Source organism: Pelecanus crispus, chromosome 13 (genome assembly GCF_030463565.1).
Source record: "Pelecanus crispus isolate bPelCri1 chromosome 13, bPelCri1.pri, whole genome shotgun sequence".
Taxonomy (NCBI): Eukaryota; Metazoa; Chordata; class Aves; order Pelecaniformes; family Pelecanidae; genus Pelecanus; species Pelecanus crispus.
The window spans coordinates 8481961-8503760 of NC_134655.1; the positions used below are offsets into that span (position 1 = coordinate 8481961).

A 21800-nucleotide genomic window follows, 5' to 3' on the forward strand; every position below is an offset into this window, starting at 1 on the left:
GCATGAATGTATCATATTTGTCCACTATTCAGTGGGTGCTGGGCAAAGTTCCCCTGAAAAATATCATTTCTTGCCAGCTTACTTGCTTCAGAACCCTTGTCTTGACAATTTTAAAATTAAATTTCAGTTTCCTGTTGGATGGGAAACTTTCTTGATTTCTTCCATAGGAAAAAAAAAAGTCCAAACCCAACAGCTGCTTCTTTACATGTGTGGAAATTCCCCACAAAGCAAAAACTCGTGCTTTCTGCTGGTCCTGTGGGTTTGAAACTCGCATGTAATGCCAGAAGTGTTACTAGATCACCTCTGGTGAGCTGGATGAGGTGACTGGTTTCTGCAGTGCGGTGGATCCCATCGCTGGAAAGTACAACTTCTGCCTCTGGCATTTCAGCAAACCAAACCACTTTTGCCACTGCCCCCTTCTACCAGATGTACACTTCCAATAAGCATGGTCCAGAGTCAGGAGGAAAGCGGGTACCAAACATTACTGTTTAGGACTGTCCCAACAGCAGTTCTGCAGCTCTTGCAACATGTAGTTGCTGGGTGCTGTATCCGTTTGCATCGCTACTGTCCCTGGGGGTCTCCCTCTTGCAGTCCGCTGAGCAGTGCAATCACAGCCAGAGCCTGTTTTTCCAAAGCAATTAAGCCAACACAGAAGTCAGATCTTACCAAAAGTCCATGGGAATTAGTCCTCAGTTCTTGTATTACCAACATTGGGTAGTTAGGACTGTGAGAAATGTTGATTGCTCTGAGCAGCAGAGCTGGCAGAGCCACACCAAGGCGGCGGTGAACCAGCGGGCCCTTCCTCGCACAGGTCAGGAGGGAAATGGGTACCTGAACGTTACGATGATGTTCATTTGATGTAATCAATATTGGTCTATTTGCTTAGAAAGTAATGAAAAATACATAAAAGTACCTTCCTCCATGGTCTTGAAAGTACTTAAGGTTTTGAAATTTCATAAATAATAATTCTAAAACAGTTCCATTTCGGCACTAGGTAGCACAGCAAATGTTAAAAATACAGGATTTTGGCATACTTTGTTATAGGAGGCAAGCAAAATTTGAAAATGGAAAGTAATGGCACATCACACTCTCACAAACACAAAGAGCAATGTTCTGAAATGTACTTTGCTTCCCTAAAGAAATGACATGAAGTGTTTGTGATGGTGAAGGAAGGACAACTTTGCAATACCTACTGCAAGAAGCCATTTGATCATTTCAATGCCACTGGAGAAATTCAGAGGTTAATAAGGCTGCTTCGAAGAGGTATAAAACAATGTCTAAAAAAAAGGAAACATCAAGTAAAAGTTGCCACGCTTTGCCAGGGTATTTGTCATTTAAATATAAAACAGTAGCACTGCCAATAGAAGCAGAACATGAGCTGTCAGCATTTTCTCTTCATTGCAATATCATTGTACAGCTACAGACCAAGCAGGCAAGCAAATAAATAATAAAAATACAGTTTGTCTAGCTGAGCTAGATTCTCACAGTAGGCATTCTATAAACAACTCCTCTAATTCATTTTGATAGAGCATAATTGACTTTACAAGGTTTTAAGAGCTTTCTTCTCTTCAGGACAAATGTAAAGACAAAACAATGTATTTTATACTAGATGAGTTTTGCAACTTCTTTTAAGACTGTAAAATAATTCCTTTGTACACAGCAGTGGGTGGTAAATGTTTTCCTGGCTGCAAGTTTCCACTATGGGCATGCAAAGTGGTTTGCTGGAGTGAGAGCACCAACAGCTACTGCTGAACCCATCGGAGCCAGTAGACCAACGAGGCTACATTTGAGTGCAGTGGGGTATCCACCGTGCTCACGCGTGACAAGGTGGCCTCAAGTATTTGGCTGGGCAATGCCTAGAGAATTCTAGGCACCAGTTCAGACTGTGCTCATACTGTATAGAGGGATTTGCAAAGTCTCCGATGCCCTCTTTTAATGGAGAAATGTAGGCAAGCCAAGTTGGAAATGAAAATTGTCAAAGGTAGAATTGCGCATCTCATTTCTTTCTAAATCCAAATTATTTGGGATTCAGAGCATGTCCTAGGATTTATGATGTGGAGGAGAGAATTAGTGATTCTCATGCAGAGAGCACAAGGGGCTTTGCTTTTACTACCAAGATGTATTTTCATGAGAAATCCAGACTTGTCGTGGCCTAGACTTAATGTAAATTAGCCTCTTATGAGGTGACTCAAGAAGAGAAGGTCTAATGAGGTGTGAAGAAGCTTTTAAAGTACAATATACTCTAATCAGTGTGTGTATGTGGCTTAAAGGGAACTTCTGTCAGCACCTAAAAGGGAGCATTTAATACTTAATCCCCAAATAACATTAGAGTCCATATTCTGTGTAGACTGCACACAGAAAATTAACATCTATTCCACAAATTATAACAACCTTTAAAACCCTTAACAGCTCTTTGATTAAAGGATATCAAAGGCTTTATGATCATGAAACAATTAATCTAACACCTAACTCCACTGGGGAAATGTTTTCATCCTCCCTTTAGCAAAGGCAAAACAGGGTTAGGATCCATTTTGCCCAAGATCCTACCAAAAACCAAAGGCAGAGCTGGGGCCGTGCCCACAGTCTCCCAGTCCAGAGCTCTGCCCAGCAGATAATATTCCCTGGACCTGACTGACAGCTTCACAGCGGATTGCCTTGGCCTGGCTCTGTGGCCCCATCATCTCTTGACCAAGAGAAAAAGATTGTCCCAGTCTGTGTGAACAGCCTCTGAATGTCCCCGACGTGGGCTGCACCATGGCTGTTTTGAGGGGGCACGGGAGAGTTCTCCCAGAGCAAATCATGATCCTGTGGGATCAGCAGCTCACTGCAGAGAGGTGAAAGACAGAAGCTAATCATTGGCAGCGAAGTGACTTTGGAAGGATGCAGACTAACGAGATGACAGGAAATCTCTGTGCTGTAGCAAATTGTTGGCAAAAGGAGACAGCGGGGGAAAAAATTGGACTGTCAGATAATTTGTACCTAACAACCAGCCTGAACCCAGATCAGAGCTCTGGCTCTTATACTGCCAAACTCGGGGGAAATCTGAACAAAGTTCAAACTTCATTGCTAACACCCATCAACATAATGAATAGAATAAGCATCTGTGATATGACAGTGCCAGTCTGCAAGGAAGGCTTCAATCCAGGGCCAGAAGTTTTCAGTTACCCTTCTGAACAATTTCTCCTTGCAAAATGCCTACACCAACGCACGTATAGGTATATCTTACTGCACAGATAATTCCAAGCATTATTGTGGAACAAAAGAGAGGAGCCTGAGACAGCAAAATAAAGGAGGATGCTCATGAACTTGGTTGACCTGGCTTGTCCTTGGCAGACTCCCCCAGCTGTGAAATGCAGGCACGAGTGTCCTGTAAGAAGAATGACGTGGCAGAGGCACTCAGGCTGGGTGAGCGTATCTGAGGGGTGCTACGGAGTGACAATTCGGGGCAGAGAGGGGCAGGAGCTGAGTGCATGTGGGGCTGGAGCCCACCACCGCCTGCCTAGAAGACGTGCCCATGCCAGCAGCTGGGGGGGATGCGTAGGGCATGGCCACTGCTTGGACACAATGGCTCCAGCAGCTCGAGGTCACTGCAGCCTGCTCTGAGGTCCATGAGAGGGCTACCAAAACTATTTATGGTACCCAGTTCCTGAGCTCCCCAGTGTCCAGAGAGCGGTAAATCCTAACCAAACAGCTCTGCCCCCAGGAAACAGGCTAATAAGGGGCTAATAAAAGAAACAATAACAGTAGTCATTAATTCAGCAATCTGTTTTAAATCCCTTTCTTAAACCATTCACTATGTCTTAGAAACTCATCATCTTAGTTGTCTTTAAGATGCTGAAGTCCCTGGAGAGGGTATAGAAATAGCATTGCCCGTAGCAGGGAGCGTTTTATGCGCAGTATAAAGCTGGTCACAGTCATACAGGTTAAGTGGGACATGAGGCCTTAGGTGGCCGCTTGCAAGGTCTGGGCACCACTTGCGATACCTGGGTGCTGCCGTCCACGGGAGGAGGAGAGGACATGTGTCTGCAGGGCAGCGGTGGAAATCTCCATCACTGCACCACGAGCACCGGGACGGAGAACTGGAGCAGCGCAGCCCGACGGGCAGAGTACCCCGGCGCCCCGCGGGCCGCCGAGCATCACGCCGGCACGTCTACAGTCAGCAAAATAGAGGCAGCCCATGACAAGGGCTTCTCTTGCAAAATACAGCAATGTAACCTTTGAGCTGGTAATCATTTTTCCTTTCTGGCAGCCAAACAAATGTTACAAAAGAGTGATTCTCAGCATCCATTATACCCTGAGGGTTAACAAACATGTGTAAGAAGAGCTCCAGATAGAGAGCTGGCAGCCTCAGCTTCTCCTTTAGTGTGTGGAGAGCTCTACTGAGACTTGAAGGATGATGGGAGTTGTCTTTTCTTCGGTTTGTTTTTTTTTTTTTTTTTAAGAAATAAGGTCACACAAATTGTCAGAGGAGCATGTGGAGCGATTATAGCAAAAGCACAGAAGCCTGTCAGAGAAACTGCCTGATCTGAGAAGCCTGATTCTTGTTATTTTACAGTAAGACTGTAAGCACAAACTCTCCCCAAGAGCTGGGGGGAGGCGCAGTGGTTTGTGCAGGGCAGTGACAGAAGTTGAGGCGGGAGTGGGCAGAAGGGCAGAGCCCAGCGTGGCCGCGTGAGATGGCCGGCACTGCCCTCACGGCGCCCTGCAGGGACGGAGCTGGCGGGCTCCGTGCAATGGGGCGATGCAGCGCCCGTCACCCTGCCGCGGCTGACTGCCCAAAGCTGCTGCCTTCCGACCGTCACGTCTCGGGGACGCTAGTTGCTGATCTTGGGGCAGTTTCTAGCGGACAGGCTTGGACCTCTCCTTTGGCAGCCTTTTCCCTTTGCTCAGCAAAGAGGCGGAGGCTAGAGCGAGCCCAAAGACAGTGGCCGGTGTCAGCAGGGTAGGGATGCGGTGTTCAAGGGGGGGCACAGGGATGCCCATCTGGGGTCCGTGTCCAGGTCACAAGCGTTCAAGTACTGTCACTTGCTCAGGAGAGGATGCAACAGCGTTTCAATACACATGTCCACCAGGCCTCGCTGGCCCCAAAACCTCACCAAAGTGTCTGATTTCTAATACTTGCTCCCGCTGAGGCAGCAAACACCACAGGAATAGCACTGGTGACAAAGCTACAATGTCAGAGTGGGACTAACGTGTCACCAGGTAACCTAGTCAGGACCAGTTTAACTTGTAGCGAGTTGTTAGCTTTTTAAATAGTACTTACAAATGGTGATGTAGAAGCTGTGTTTTCACAAATTAGCTGAAACAGAACCGGCTCAGATAATCACCAGCCTCCGTACGGCTTTGTCTGGCACCACCGGCACCGAAACCTGCCCCTGGGCTGACCTCCCCCGGCCCAGCCCGCTCTGCTTTTCCCCAGGTTTACCCAGCACTGGGGGTATCACTGCTGACCCGTCGGCCACCCTGCACGGACACAACACCATTTTCCTGATGATTTCATGTTTAACTCGTACTTTGCCCTGAGCCACGCGAGACGGTTCCCTGGCTGTGGGAAGGGAAAGGCTCCTTACAGGCACCTTGAAATGCAGCACCGGGGCAGTGAGGCTCACTGTAACATTTAGAAATTACATTTTATGCTACTTGGTTAATTCAGGAGCTTACTGGGTAACACCGAGAAACTGGGTGAAGGCTCTAACGACACCACGATCAGATCCTAGCCTGCAGCCTTTCATATGGAGTGAGATGAATTCAGTGTACGTGTGAGCGGTGATGAGCCACCGACGGTAGGCTTCGTTAGAATAGAGCAACATTTCTTTAACTTCGTTGTCTTCCCTGCAGGCTGTGGAGGAAGTGACTAACTCCTGAGCAGGCAGTCATGGACCTGGTGAGAGATGTCAGGTATGTGTTGGAAAGTAAAAATGTGCGGTGCCCTGTCTAGTCATGGTGATACTAGTCAAGTATAAGTCATAGCGCTACACCTAAAACAGACTTCCCCAGGGAAATCACAGACTGCTAACTCGGAGGGAGAAAGCGGTGGGGATTTTTTACACGAAGATGATAAAATAAAGGTCTCCAGCTGAGACAGCCATTTCAGGAGACGAATGATAATTTGCCAGAACAGGGGACAGCTGAAATTAATAATGATATTCTGCTGTAATTTGTACTACTCAAAAGCCAGAGACAAATCAGTGTAGTCACTAGGGATCTGTACCTGATTTCTCTGAATGAGAATTTGTTTCATTAATCTGAGCAGCTTAGAAGGAAGATTGTAATAATGCTGAGCATTTGGCTTCGGTTGATCCAAAAGCTTCAACCGAGGACAAAAAAAGACCTGTGAGTTACAGGGGCTGTGTTTTTGTAACTAGATTAGTTAATGCGATGTGGCTTGGCAGAACTTGTGATTCCGTTTAACATGGAGGGGAGTTACCAGCCGTATTTTCAGTTTGCCATCTGGAGTACAAAACCATGCCCCCTTTCCCCCCCACCCACCCAGTTTTACATGGGTAAGACATCAAGGACTTCACAAAATTTTAAGTAGTGAGCTGAAACCACGCTCCCCACTCAAACCAACCAAACCCTCCTGGAGTCAGCTGTACTGCAAAAGACCACAAAAGTCGCAGCATAAAGTTAATGTTGCCCACATGCCAGAATTGCCCCTCCTGACCCCACTGGCAATCGGGTTTCAGCTCAACTAAACTCCAGTTACCTTTCTCCCAGCCTGCGCTGCTGCGAAGGGCCTCAGCACCTCTCCAGTGTGGGGTCACCCTGGGGGCTGGCCCCCGGCGAGCCCTCCCCGCCGCCTCCGGTTTCCTATCTGATCAGCTGGGAAGGCAAAACTGCAGAAAATGCTCTCAAAAGGTTAAAAAGAAAAATGCAGTACAAATGCTGGCCAAGTAAGGATCAGCTCTGGAAGCTTTCTAATTCTCAGTTTGAGCTTGGACATGTGGAAAAAATAATAGTCATGAAAGGACTTGCAGGCCCTCCCAATCTACAGGAAGAATAAACAATACAAAGGGACACAGTAAAGAGAAAAAAAAGATAATTTCTGATTATCCTCCCAGCAGTTGTAACATGGAAATTAGGACAGGATAACAGGCAATTTAATGCCAACGTCTGCATTGGAAAAGTGGAGGTGGTCACAAAGGGGATTAAATAGGACTGTAAAAACAGCTAGCATCAGTACGGGAGAATCATCAAATAAGCCAAAAAGAGAAAGGGAATAGGGATACACGACACTGACCTTTGCTACGTTGTTCACAGAAATGTCAAGGGAAAACACAAAGCCATACAGCCACACAAAAGTAAAGCAAGTGGTTATCTGGCTGAGCAGGAGGACATGTCTGGACAAGAAAGAAAACAATTGATCTCTGTGGGGTAACCTAAGTCCAGCAAAAAGAACAAAAGAGTTCAAGTATTGCAGAGTTAAACTGAAAGGTTTTCTGGTTTTAATGAAAAAAAACCCACCTAGCAAAAAAATGCAAGTGCTCTTGCTGCTTCAAAGCAAGAAGTGGTATAAAGCATGCAGCTCAGAAGAGGTGTGGGAGTACCCACAGCGCCTGCGTGTGTATTCACAGTCACCACAAGGAACATCTCTGCTTTTAGAGACCAGATTAAAGAAGAGAAAGTGCCCAGAGCCCGGGCGTTAATCTGCGCCAGGGGAAGCCTGCAGCACAGCCAGGCTGGTGAGCCAGCCTCCGCTGTGTCCCAAACGGCTCGGCACAGCTAGGGTCAAGGCCAAAGGGGAACAGCGCTGGGCTGGCTAAAACCACAAAATAATTCGTCACTACCTCCCGCTGCTGCATCACGGTCTGCTGCGTGACTACCTGTGTCTGCAGGGATTTATCCCCATGTGGGTCGGGAGCACACGAGGCGTTGGTGCGGGCTGCTTGCCACCGCTCTGCTCCGAAACGTGAGCGGGTGGAGGAGGTGGCTCTGGGCAGGGCCGTGCAGGGGACAGCTTGCCACACGTTGGGCTCTGGGAGCTGTGGTGGTGGCCTGAGGGTGGAGGAGAAAGGTGGACAGCCCACGGTGTAGGGCAGGCTCTGCAAAGGCACAGAGGCGTGCAGCTCCCCATGGGCACCGGTGCCCAAGCGAGAGCGCGTGCCGAGTGCGGCTCGGCTGCCGGCTGGGAGCGCTTAGGGCTGCATCCCTGCTCTGGTCACTCAGGATGAGCACAAGCCTCCTGCACAGGGCAGGCAGGGTGCAGGAGCTACGTGCTCACACGGAGGAAGAGGAACTGTCTGGCAAGGGCTGTCCTCCGAGTTACAGCTGAAGTGTCCTAAAACTAATGGAGTAGAAAGCTTTGGAGGAAGTGTGATGGACCATGGCAGAGGGCGTTGCTGTGCGGGGCCGTGACTCCTGTTGTGCTGCAGCAGACCGGGTACGTTGCAAAATGCGATAGCTGCGCTTGCTGTAAGTCCCCACGTTGCACAAAGATGCCCCTACTTTGTCTCTGCAAGAAAGGAGCCCATGTGAAGGTTTTATCAAAGAGGCAGAATATAGAATCTGCGCAAACCAGCCACACTTGTGTTCCTCTCCTCTACCAGCCATGATTGCTGGCAGCTGGGTCCCTGCCTGATGAGGGAGCTCAGCTTTTGGCAGGAGGTTCTAGGTTCCCACTCCTGCGGCTCAAGGTGTTGGGCGAGTGCTGCCCGGTTCTATCATGCGTGGTGCAGAGTCTGAGCTGGTAGGTACAGTTATGCTGGAAATGCTTTAGTAGGAGCTGTGTGGCCTTGGGGAATTTTGAATGAAAGGCGAGGTAAGTTTTTGAAATACCATCTGTGTTTGCAGGAAACACTGGTGTTTGCAGGGAGGGAGGAACTGCTGAGGTGCCTCCTGTTTGTGGGGGTTTTAGGCTGGGAAGTTTCATGGTTAGAGCTACAGTTGGGCCTGTTGATGAGTTGGGTTGAGGTGACGAATTGCACGAAGCGCCTTACTGGGATGGGGCTCATCTTGCAAAGCCCATGCAAAGATCCAGCTCCCCCAGCTCTGCTTCAGGGTCCAGGGCTGTGCCTCAGTGCCACGTCCTCGAGTGAACCTAATGCAGAGGGCACTACCTGGGTGCTGGGCAGGCAGAGCTGATGGGTGGGGCATTTTCTGGGATGATTTCTCACTGTTTTAGGAGAAACAGATGGTGACCTTGTAAGCGAGCAACAGCAGTAGCAGCTCCAGAGCAATGGAGCGGGTCTGCCCTGCACATAACGCTCATGTAAATGCTCCTTTTCAGGCATAAGCACATGACTGACCTCAAGTGAGTGGGCGAGCTGTATTTTTATTGCTATACAATGACGCAGAGTTTACTGACAAAAGCAGATTGGTCAGCTGGTGGGGATTTTTAATCACAGAGAAGTTTCAGTGGTCACTGAATGTTAATCCACAACTGTTTACAGAATCACATTCTTACCGCAGCATGTTGCTTTTCCTGTGCAGGAGTTAAAAAATGTATTTTAACACAACTTAATGGTGTATGGTTATTAACTGACTTAAGAAGAGTGTCTGTGAAAATTACAGCATTTAGGAGACAGGCAGTAACTTTATTTATGTGTATATATAATGTAAATCTATATCCTTTATATATAAATACATCTAGCTATGTGGGATATGTCCTACAGGAAACAAAGGGGTCTGGTGATGGATTCGCATAAAACTTTATGATGTGGTTTTCTGGCTTTCAAGATACTGCCAATTTGTCTGTTTAAAAAAAAAAAAAAAAGCCCAAACAGTACTTCAGAGACTTGGTTGTAAGCTTTCATATTCAAATATCAAATGATTGTATTAGTGTTCCTCTTTTAGTGTTAACTAATCCAAAGGAAAAACACAGGAAGGGCAGGTGAGGCGTTGGGGTGGGACTCGGGGGGTGACGCACCAGTTATGTCTGCCCGCACTACCACAGTGGATGTGTAAATGTGGATAACGGCTATTTTACTCCCACTCTTAGCGTGTAAAGTTTATGAGCTCATGGGCCATCTATTACTTTATAACCTAGAACTGGGGCTTCTGGAAAGCAAAGAATTAAAGGTGAAGTTGGCCTTTTCCAAACCTGTAAGAATTTGCTTGCAGAAGCGAGGCCCCGGGAGTGCAGCACCCCAGATTTGGTCTGTAGAGGATTCCAGACTTGCCGACTCTGCTTGGGATTGCTCACCCCATGACCTCGTAAGATGCTCAGGCCTCGGCTGGATGAAATCAGCTTTCGCCCTTTAGAGCAATGTAAGCATGCAAACTGCTTGGAGAAGGTATGAGAGCTCCAGGACTTAAAGATGCTTAATTGGTTTATGGAGCTAAACTCCTTAAAGAACTTAAGCTGCTGTGAAAAGGGAAGCTGGTTTAAATCCCCAATTCTCCCTGCTGGAAGGCTGAGCCCGGTGCGCTACAGGGTGCCAGTTCTGGGCTTGGCCGCAACTCGGCTACCGTAAAGCAGCCAGGCAGCCCTCCGCAGGGGACGGATTTCCTGGGTGGCACAGAAGCTGCGATGGTCAGGACATCTTGTTCACCAGTTACTTTGGACTAGTGAAACAGTCTGAAAGGCTGCTGAAAGCAGCTGTAATTTGGGGAGGTCTGAGCACACTTTCACTTACCCTAGGAACTGGAAAGTGAGACACCCATGAGAAATGGAAACCAACAGGTCTGCTAACATGTGGTGCCTCTGTTTCTACTTTGTTGGTTTGGGTTTTTTTTTTTTTATTGTCTAGTTTCTGCTTCAGCTACTGGCTCTCATTATGCCTGTTGTGATTAAAAAGCCCACTATTTTCTCCTTAGGAGAAAATATAATGTCATTTCTCTTTTTAATAAGGTAAGAGCTTTAGCTATTCAAGGTGGCCACAGAAAGCCATTTTGTCCTCAGTTGTTAATTTTTGTGCCGCTTCCTTGCACTGAATCCAAGTCTTCATTTCTGCTCTGTGCGTTATTAGAAAGACGCTGGAGCTGCTGTTCCAGCATCCATCTCATCAAAGCTGTATGGGAGGTAAAGTCCCTTCCCCAGTCTTTCTTCTCTGCTTCTGCAGCCATGATCCCATCGGCCCTTTCCCCACAGTATTGCACCAAGATGTTCCCACAGATTTGCTCCGTTTGATGCGGTTTGCGAGTGCCCCCGGGATTCAGTGGTCCGGGCAGTGTCCAGGCTGTGCCGGGTGTGGGAAGGAGGGTCTGTGCCACAGCCCTTCCACCCCACCGCGTGCAAGCTGGGCTTGCACATAACCTGGCACGAGCTGCCGTTAAGATGAATGTTGTCTAAACGGATTTAGGTTACTGAGCCACGTGTGCTATATAGTGCAGCCCTGTGCCACTTGCCACACTCCCTCTCTGTGCCCTCTGTGAACTAAGCAGCAATTATTTGGTATTTGTTTCCAGGTTATCAATAAAAGCAGTGAATACGCCTGGTCTTGGACCTGCGCAAACACGTTCCTTCCTTGCCCACAAAACTTCCATGACTAAATATCGGTGAATGACTGGCAGATGTACCGAGACTTCCCGTTCTTCCCAAGCCACTAAACAACTTGTCAAATTTAATTTTTAAAATGTTTACAGTCTCAGCTGACAGCTGCAGTGTGCAGTGGCAACATCAAAGCGAGTGCACCTACCCGCTGCTTTCCCAGATAGACTGCAAAGTGCAGGGAGAATGCTGACAGACCCTCGTGAGAGCCGTGTTGCCTGCTACCAGACTGAGCATGGTGTTGCAGACATAATTGAAACTTGGCTGGAAGTTATATGCTGGTTATTAATATACAAAGATAGAGAATGTTTAGATAGGACTGGCAAGGATATACAGGAAAAGGCATAGACTTATTCATGAGTTAGTTTTGGAAGAGGACTCTGTTGCTCAAGGCTCAAATGAGCTTCCCCTTGCCTTTCCCATCCAACAGTCACACACACACACACACACAAAAAAAAAAACTAGGCAATGTCCCAAAGACAGGATAGACTTCCCTTGAGGAAAAGAGGAGGATTTAAAAGGCTCAGGCACTGCGCTGGGGCATCCAAGTGCGTTTGAAATGTTCAAAGTTGACAAACTACTGAGATGAAAAGCAACTTGGAACTAAATAGAAATTGGAGTGAGAATAGAGGAGACTTCCCTGAAGATGTTTAATAGGTCACAGAGGGCAGCTTTTGTTCCAGAAGGCTGGATGGGGGCTCATAAATTACAGTTCTTCTTTTGCCTTTTTTTTTTTTTTTCTCCTCTAAGAAAAGGAGAAGCAGGGGGCCTGGGAACTGCAGATATGTAACTGGGACTTGAGCAACAAGGTAGGCTTTTCTAGTAGCTAAAGACAAGGTTAAAATTGTGTAATTTTGTGAGGCACAGGTTAGGCCTGCAACACAACTGAAAAAATCTGTTTAGTTTACTGAGAATGTACCCAGACTGACACGTGACATCGAAAAGGTTAAAAAGATAGGATAAAGTTGATTTAAAAAAAAAAAAAAAAAATTTGAAGTACATTGAAAGGAGTCCCTGCTTTTAAAGTTGTTGAATTTTTTTTTTTCTTTCCTTTGGGGAAGAGGGCAACAAAAAACCCAACAAACACCCTTCCCCCAAGACTTTTATCTGACAATTCCGCCAAACCAAGAGTGATTCAGATACCAGTTCCTACTTAGCTAACCACCAAACTTCAGTGGTTTGGATAAAAGGGAACCGTGGTCTGAGTCATCCAAGGTTAGCATTTGGTTGGCAAAACCCAAATCATGCCTGCAAGATTTTCTAAAAGTCAAAAAACCTCTGCCTGTCTGCCAGAAAAGTTACCACAACTTGTCTTGCTTCACAAAAAAAGCGTGTGCCACATGATATTTTGACTGATAAATTTAATGTGGTAGCGATTAAAAAGCTATGCTATGTCAGTTTTCTTTGTATTTTGGGTTTTTTACTAAGAAATCTGCCTGTGAAGAGGCAGCAGCTATTTTTTTCCCATAATTGCATCTGTTTCAGAGAGCAGACAGATGTTGGGCTGAAATTAATTATGGTATTCATAAACCCCATTGGGATCTGATGACCTAGTAACATATAGCTACTGTTTCTTGCAAAGCATTTAAAATGGTTGCCACTTTGAATGAAGAAGTAACTTTGCAGAAGATGGGAGGGAAGGGAAAAACTTAGAGCCAGGCAGATGGCTGCACAACAGTAATATACAATAGCAATATATGTATGAGTTCAATTTATTTCTATAAATCATCTTGCTCTTAATTTTGCAAGATTGCCAGCCAGCCTTCATGCACTGGTATTACCGTAGCATGCAGATACTCTGTTGGTGTTCAGACCCTAGGCATACAGTCCAAGTGAAATACCCGGTGACGTAGGAAAAAGAAAAGAAAATCAGAGTAGAGAAGAACTCTCACAGGGAGGCAAAGACATAGAAACTGTTTTCACAGAGGGAAACAGTTATCTGTATGATTTGTGCACAAAATGTATGATCACTGCACGAAATCACAATTGAGGATTCAGTTGGTGCTGGAACTGAGTGTCCAAAAGCCAGAAGTGCAAAATATCATCGTTCCAGAAAATACGACTCTTCTCCCTGAAAGCATTTGTGTGGCTGTTGTCAGGAATAGCAGGGACGTGTGCTGGGCTGACGGGAAATGGGAAACTTCCAGCAGCAGCATTCTTACTTGAGAAACTCCAAAGTGCTGTAGTGAAACAATGCTGTGAAGTCACGGGTCATGCAGCGAAAGAGGGTTATCAGTCCTGCAAGGAGAAGGTTCCTCATGCTCTCTGTGTGCAGTGTGTTGGGACACACTTTCCTCAGGCAGGCTCGTTTGTGTGCAATTGAAAAGGAAAAAAAAAAAAAAAAATTCTGCAAGAGTCCCGGTGAGTGGCATTCAGAGTAATGCCAGTTTTGTGGGAGACCTGTATTTTAAGTTTTACCCTGGGAAATGAGATGGACATCCTGGCTGTGATTACAGTAGTGAGAGGCACTTTTTCCAGCTTGCCTGTCTGCTCGGGAATCCTTTGGGAAGGAAGCTGTTTGGTCTCATTTTGGATATCCTGTGAAACTGAACTAGCACGGCTGCCAGGAACTGAAAAAAAGTTATTTAATTTTTAAAGAGCTGAAAACTACTGTATGTGCTACTGAGTATTGTACAAGAAATGACTGCTTTGGTTGGTTTGTCTGGGTTTCTTTTATTCCCAGTTTACTCAAGGTGGTAACCCTGTCTTTCAATCCTAATGTAGCAGCCTCTGCAAAGTGCAAATCTGAAGACAGATTTGGGTTTAAATATGACTTTCTGGCCCAGCCTTAATGTGTTTGGAATGAAGTGGAATTTTCTTTAGTTCAAATAGGAGAAAGCATGAGAAATATTCAGAGCATGATCCAACAATCCATTGAAAACAAAGACATCTTACTGTGATTTCCAAGCACTGCAGGGATGGGTCACAGAAATACTGAAGTTATGAAGTGGATTGGGTTGGCAGAGGGGTTGGTGGTTCACCTCTTTTAGCATCTTTTAACTAAATTGGAATGTGAGTAGCTGGGTGTCCATGGCCTGAAACTTTAATCTTTCCCCCACAACCCAAAGAATTTTTGCAGTCAGCTGTGCTAAGTTGTACTGGTGTTTTCCAAGGTGTGACCTGATGAAAGTATTCTCTACTTTTCTGTGTTCATCAAATAGTACTCATGGCATTGTGTGGCTGCCACCAAACTAGCATGAAGATATACCCAGGTTGTATACAATCCTAGACAGTTTTTTAATGTGTAATCTTGTTCCTGACAGTCTAGCGAAGCCACCCATGGTGCTAAACTATGCTGTAATTGGAAACGGAAGGGGACAGCTTTAAAGTTAGTGGCTGGTCTAATAAATAACAATTTTTTTTTTTTTTTTTAACTCCAGGACTTCATAAAAACCATTAGTAACAATAAATCACTTCCAGAATGATGCTGAAAATTGTAATGAATTCCAGTGGCAGCCAAGAGACCCTACTCATGGATGAATGTTGGGCTTAACACCGTGCTGGCTGTTGCCACCCATTGACTCTCTTGTAATCAGCATTTAACAGCTGGTAATCCTCTGGTTCTGGTGCAACCAAATGAGGACAAAATGGTTTCTGAAAGCATTAGGCAAAAAGATTGACCTTCCTTTTTTAGCAATCCAGGGAGAGCTTCTGGAAGTGGAGGGTGAAGTCTGTAGTTACAAGCAGATTTCATGGGCTTTTGTGTCACTTGGCCGCCTCTCACCTAAAGGTTGAGCCCTAAAGAAAACACTGAAGAGATGTCTAAAATCTCTAGTTCATATAAAAACCAGAAGTCATGGGGAATTTTGTAAGGGATTCTTATTCTAGGAGAAAGGTGCTGATGTCTGAGCGTTAAGAGTCTGCATCGATCCGATCGGGCACTTCTGGCACTGGCAGAATGCCGTTTCCTTGCAGAAAGTAAGAAAACTTCCAGCAAAATACATCTCTCGGGTTATGTTTCGGTGCCCAGGAAAGCTGGTGTTTACAGGGGTCCTGTCTGACTCTGGAGCATGTGCTGGGGAGCCATTGCAGAGAGGAGTCCTGGGGAAGTTCAGCACGCTGGGGCCAGGCTCTGGCTCCCTGCCGTGAAGCTGGGAGCAGGGGAACCAAGAAGCTCGAAGCGGGGGGCTGCCTCCTACCTCCATAGCAGAGAGCATAACTTGAGCTTTGAGGTTTCTGAGCTCCCTGTTGTAGAGCTGGGATTTGGATCCTGAAACTGCTGGGAAGCATACGCAGAGGGTTGGCTCTGGAGTCACGGACGTGGCACGAGCTGCTGAGCCTGGCTGTTCCCGCAGCCGTGGAGGTGGCAGGGATGCCCACTCCCTCAGCAGCACCGGGGGATTATTTCAATAATTTCAATGTGTCTGAGTTTTTCTGAATGATAATGTCTCTGAATTTACAGTTGTGAAAGGAGTCAGTTTGTCCAGTTCAGACTGAAACCACATTTTAAGAAGCTGTTTATTTTCCGTAGACCGGAAATCCTGTTCTCTTCTGAGTTATCTTTTTGGTTTTTTTTCTCTGCCAGCTTCACACCTGTAGCTGAGACCCCAGCATAAACAAAGCTAAAGGAAACAAGCCAGCATGTCAATTTGAGCCTCAGCTTTAAACACTCTCTTCCTTTGCTGAGTGTCACATCTGGCAGGGGCAATTACTATTAGCAGTACTATTATGGACCCAAATCTGAGGTTGGGCGGGCGGGATGCAGACAGACGAGCTCAGGATTAACCCCATACTTCTGGGGTACAATGGCATTTCCTTTGCTCAAACAAAGCAAGTTCTTCCCCCTTCATGCTTCCACTTCCCTTTTAATACAAAACATCCTTTGCATGCACATAGACATTTGAAAGGTTTTTATGTTCAGGTCTGTGGTTGCTGAATTTGGCTGCAGGGGTTTGACTATGGCTGTTGGAGAGGAAAGCTGTACTGATAGCATTTAATCGTCTCTTGTGTTTGTTGTGTTTTGGTCTTTTTTTTTTAATTTAATTTATTCTTAAGGGATCCTGTTCACTTTTTATTATGGATAAGATAAATGTGAGTTTCTAGTTTATTAAGTCAGGTTGTGCTAAGGTATTGAATTTCCTGATTCCTGGGAGTTATTCTGCCATGTGGCTTCATGCAGAAGAGCAAGGTGTGACAGCCCGCTTGCAAGTCAGCGATAGCACAGACACCCCAACTGTGCGGTGCTTTGGGGAGGGCTGGCGCAGGAGCGGGGCACGAGGCCGTAAGGGACACTCGGAGCAGTTTCTGTTTCTGCAGAACCAGTCATCAGTCTGGTGATGAAGAACTCGGGGCTCGTAAATCTGGTTCTACTCTGAAAAGTAGCCTTATCCTGGTAGTGTTTTCACCCTCAACAGCTCTGCTGTGAGTGTCAGTGACAAAACCAGCTGTTGCCTCTGTTAGACCTGCAAGGCCTTTACGGGGAAAAGATGCGCTGCCTCCAGCAGCAGCAAGGGAAGAATCGCTTAGGAAGCTCTGCCCGCAGTGGTGCAAGTGGGACTGGAGCATCCACAGAAACTCTACCAGCAGCAGGGTTCGATGGAGGGAAGACAATGAAAGGTGGTGATAAACGCGTGTAGCAAAGAGATACTGAGATGTGCCTGCAGAAATATTACACGCCATATTGTACTTCTAAAACCAGATTTTCATCTCACTTGTGGGTAGAGCTCTCTGTCAAGTGGAAGTTAATCCTCAGGTTGGAGCACTCACCAGAGGCAAGCAAGGCAGGTAGGATTAATTTCAGCAAAGAATCTAAGAGATGGAGCAAGAGAGAGGGCGTTCAGTACACAACAGCCAGGAGTTTCACACAAGTTCTCACCAGGGAAGCAGGAAGGAAGTGGAAAGTGGCAGGAGACAAAGGACAGCCTGAAGGTTAGAGAAGAGATAAAGAGGGATTGTGAGAAATAACACAAGCAAAAAGGCTAGTGATGGATTTATGTAAGGCAGGAAGGCTGTAATGGGGAGCAAAACTGTGGCTTAGCTTTGTCAAAGGTGACGCGAGGGCCAGAACTTTCCACACGCTGCCCAGGAGAGAGCAGGGGGCTGGGCTGTCACCATGCATGGATTTCTGCTCCTGTCATGCATAGCTGCATTATGCACGTTTAGTTCTTCAACAAACTTACGCATTAATGCAGCAATCGGCCTCAAATCTGTTAGCGGCGCATCAATATGTTGGCCTAAAGACGGATGGAGAACAGCCAGCCAGCATCGCTTTAGTTAACGTGCCCGGCGTGGGCTGTTCTAAAGGAATAGTTGAAGTCGAATGACGCATCAGCATTTCTTTCAAGGAAATTGCCAAATGCTTTTATTACAACACTGCCACTCCGCTGCTGGCACTGCATCCGCCGTGGTGTGCTAACAGGCACCAAGGATGCTTTGGCCACTTTGACTTGATTTCACATCTGTGATTGTGAAAATACTGATTCAGAATTTCATCCCCTTGGCTTGCTCTCTGTGAGGGGACGATGTCCTGTCCCTGAGCATCATTCAGGAGTATTTAAGGACTTTATCTCAGCAATGTGCATTTGCGCTGGTTTGGTGTTTGGGTTTTTTGGGGTTTTTTTGGTTTTTTTTTTTTGTTGTTGGTGGTCTTTTTTGTCTCTAAATACAAGGCCCCAAAATATCCACAAGCCCTTCCACCCCACTACAATACATTTGTACACTATGTTCTTTCTGCGGTCATAATTACAGGGCGAAGGAGACCGTAACGGGCAGCAGCGTTTGCGGTAACGCGCAGCCTTGCGCAGCGCGCCGCGGTGCCTGGGGCCGGGCTGCCGGGGGGGCTGCGGGTCCGCACCGCACCGGGGGGGCCGTGCCGCTTGCCCCCCGTTGCGTGCGGGACCGGGAGCGGGGGGGCCGTGCCGCTTGCCCCCCGTTGCGTGCGGGACCGGGAGCGGGGGGGCCGTGCCGCTTGCCCCCCGTTGCGTGCGGGAGCGGGGGGGGCCGTGCCGCTTGCCCCCCGTTGCGTGCGGGACCGGGAGCGGGGGGGCTTGCCCCCCGTTGCGTGCGGGACCGGGAGCGGGGGGGGCCGTGCCGCTTGCCCCCCGTTGCGTGCGGGAGCGCGGGGCCGGGCCCCCCCGGGCTGAGGCTGCCCCGGCAGCGCCGGGCTCGGGGCCGCCTGCAAGCGTTGCCGTCGCCCCCGCGGGCTCGTTTGCAGCGCTCGTCGCCTCCGGGACAGGGTCTGGCAGTGTTCGTGTGCTTTTTCCCCCCCCCTTAATGCAGTTTGTTGGGGTTTTGTGAAGTTTGGTGTTTGGGGTTTTTTTACGGCTGGTGTAATGACCCCAGCCCCGCGGCTCCGGGCGCCGGCCGGGAGCGCAGCGCCGGGGCGGGAGCGCGGGGCCCCGCAGGTCCCCCCGCTGCAGCTCCCGGGCCGGGGCTCGGGCAGCGACCGGGCGCTCCCCCTGCCCGCGCGGCGCCGCCACCGGCGCGGGGGGGACGCGCGCGTGGGGCAGCGCCTGCAGCCCCCCCCCGCCCCCCCGCCGGCAGCAGGTGGCCCCGACCCCCGCCGGCGCGGCGCGGCACGGCGCGGCACGTCACGTCACTTCCTCGCAAAGTTTTCCCGAGGAACCGTCTCGGCCGAAGTTGCCGGCGGCGGCCGCCCGGCCCGGGGGCTGCCTCCGCGCCCGCTGAGCGGGGAGGGCCGGCCGGGCATGCCCGCCTTCCTGCGCTGCCCGGGGCAGGGCCGGGCCGCCGCGGGCCGCCCGCGGCACCGTTAGCTGGGGGCGGAGGGCTCGGCGCCGTCCTGCGCGCCTCGGCGGAGCGCCATGGCCCGGGACTGCGCCGCCCGCAGCCTGGACGGCATCGACCTGGCGGCGCTGCGGGTAAGGAGGGGCGGCGGGGGGGCTGCCCCGCGGGGGCTGCGGCGGGACCCCCCCCCCCCCCGCCCGCCACGGGTGAACCCCGCCCGGGCGTGGGGCTGCTCCTCGCCCGAGGGCGTGCGAAGGCTTCCCCCGGCGTCCTGCCTTCGCCCGGCGTCCTGCCTTCTTCCCCTCACCTGAGGGGATTTGGCGCTGCCGCGCGTGGGGAGAGGCGCCGGGGCGGCGGCCCCGAGACCCCCGCGCTGGTGCCGGCGGCTCCGTCCCCGCGGCGCGGCCGGGGGCAGCGGGGCGGTGCGGGGCGGTGCGGGGCCAGCGCACGGAGCGCAGATGCTTCAAAAAGCGGGCTGGGGAGCGGTCCCCGGGCTCGGGGAGCTCGCCCTGCCCCGGGCCCGCCGGCTCGGGGGGACGCGGGCCCTTCGCGGGGCAAAGCGGCCCGGCGGAGCTGCGCTGCCCTCCCAGCGGCGTCTCGCCGGAGAGCTTCGTTCCCCTCCCAAGATAATAAGTAATTCCTACTGGCATTCCCAAGGGTGATGTGGATGCTGCGGAGAGAAATGAGAAACGAGGATTTTGTGGAAGAAAATACGTGCGTGGGGTTTGGGCTTTTGTGGTTTTTTTGTTGAGGTTTGAGTGCCCCCCCCGCCCCCAAAGCTAAAAAAGTCAGCATTCACCTAGTTTGCTATGAATTTCTATCATCATGCTCTTGCGTTTTTAGGTTTTTAACGTAATACAAACTTTGGCCACGTTAAAAGCCACGCTGTTAGTGTTCACACCCACGGACAGTTAACGGGGTTGCGTATGATGCCCCTTAGTTCCACTTTGCTTTTTTATGTAGACCATCTAGCAACCCGGTCCAGCCAAGGCAGCTCTTTTCTGGAGCTCTCTCCACAGAAGAAGAGGGAAGAGTTCAATTTGTGGCAAAAAGCAGTCAGTCCCTGACAGTGAAACCAAAGCAAGCTGCTTTCTAAAAATACCAGAAAAAAAGAGAAAAATGAGGGCTGGGAGAAGCCTTGGCAAGAAGGAGGGTGTTCCAGACCAGAGGCGGAAAGAAGAAAGGCAGCAGAGACAGTAACTTTCGTGAAGATGGCACAAGGCTCCTGGCCAGGCAAGCAGAAGTTTAACCTGGCTCTGCTCAGGGGAGCAAGACAAAATAACGGAAGTTCTTCTTTGGAGCTTTAGCAGATGAATCTTGTCTTCCGAAATAAATTATAAGAAACCCATGTAAGTCTGAAAAAGAGTAGTGCTGCAAACCAGACAGCAGGCTTTGTGTCAGGACCGTGCAGTGCAGAAACCTTCTAGAGGCTGTAAGCACGGCAAGTTTCAGCCGTGACAGGGGAGATGGAAGGTGGGTGAGGCTGGGCTGTAGAAATCAGGTAAAGACGGGTGCTTTACCTTTGCCTTGTCTTAGGCGTTCCCGGGCCAGTGGGAGCTGCCCGGTGCAGTACTCTCGCCAGCCTGGCTGCGGTCAGGAGGTCCAGCGGGGAGGCACAACTGTGACTGGGGTCATTTCGGACTGTACGAGCTGGCCCTGCTCCCCTCCAAATGGGTGTTCTCCAGGGCTTTCCCCTTTTCCTGGAAAGAGGTGGTTTGGGCTGTAGTTTCCAAATGTTGCAGGAACATCTTCTTGGGATGCTTCTGCCCTGGGTTCATCAGGGCAGTCAGCTGGCTAAAAAACCTCTGATCTCTGCATTACGTGCCGAGGTGCAGAGGCCCTGTGGAAGAACTTGAGCTTCAGACACCTGTACCTTGTTTAGCCGCAAAAAGTGCGTTTCGGTTGGGCTCTTGCTGCGTGCGTTGTTTTTCATTCTGCCTTGCGGAGGAGATGGATGTGGCCTGGGTGTCTCTAGGTCTGCAGTCTTGCTCTTGCCTTTTGAGCACTCTGCAGATGACTTGCAGGAAAGCAAGAAGGGCCACCATATGGTACAGCGCATTACAGTAATTAACCTTAAAGTGATGAATGTTCAGGCCAGGATTTTGGCGTCTGTCAGAGTGAACCTAGCAATTTGGCAGGGGCTGGCTGGTGAAGGGTTAGACGGACCACGGGGCTTAAATGGTAGCTGAGAGGAAGTACTACATCAAAGAGGATACCTCACTCCAAGATAATTAAGAAGTTGGCCCTTTGCGAAGAATGCCAGCGAACGATGCAGAGCTGATATCCAAACAAACAAGGGCAATCCAAGGACCAAAGTCAGAGCCCAGATTAATATCCTTTATGACTCTTAACAAGGCTCGGTTCACGCTGGTGTCCTGATTAAAAGAAGAGAGATGGCCAAGTATTTTGGCTGCACTCAGCTGTGGAGGCTTGAGACGTTAATGCTCAATTGGCCAGCAAGGACAGGGTAGGATTTTTGCTATATTAATGTTAATGCTAACATTTATGTAGAGAGTTGTTTGGGTTTTTCCTAGAGGGTCTGAAGCCTTTAGAAGCAAGCTATTAGGATGCTAAATCAGAATGAAATTTGTTGGCAGGAGAGAGAGAAGGTGATTTTGAGGCACATTAAATTATTGTATTTGCATAATAAACTTGGAGAAGAAGAGTGAGGACAGAGCACACATTTAAG

At 49.0% G+C, this 21800-nt stretch overlaps 1 protein-coding gene across 1 annotated transcript in view; it reads left to right on the forward strand.

Moving 5' to 3' along the window:
- Window positions 1-19188: 19188 nt before the first annotated feature.
- NRK (Nik related kinase) overlaps window positions 19189-21800 on the forward strand; it is a 106547-nt gene continuing 103935 nt past the window's right edge. The window contains exon 1 of the mRNA XM_075720693.1: window positions 19189-19245. Within this exon, the coding sequence (XP_075576808.1) occupies window positions 19189-19245 (57 nt within the window). The remainder of the gene's footprint in view (window positions 19246-21800) is intronic.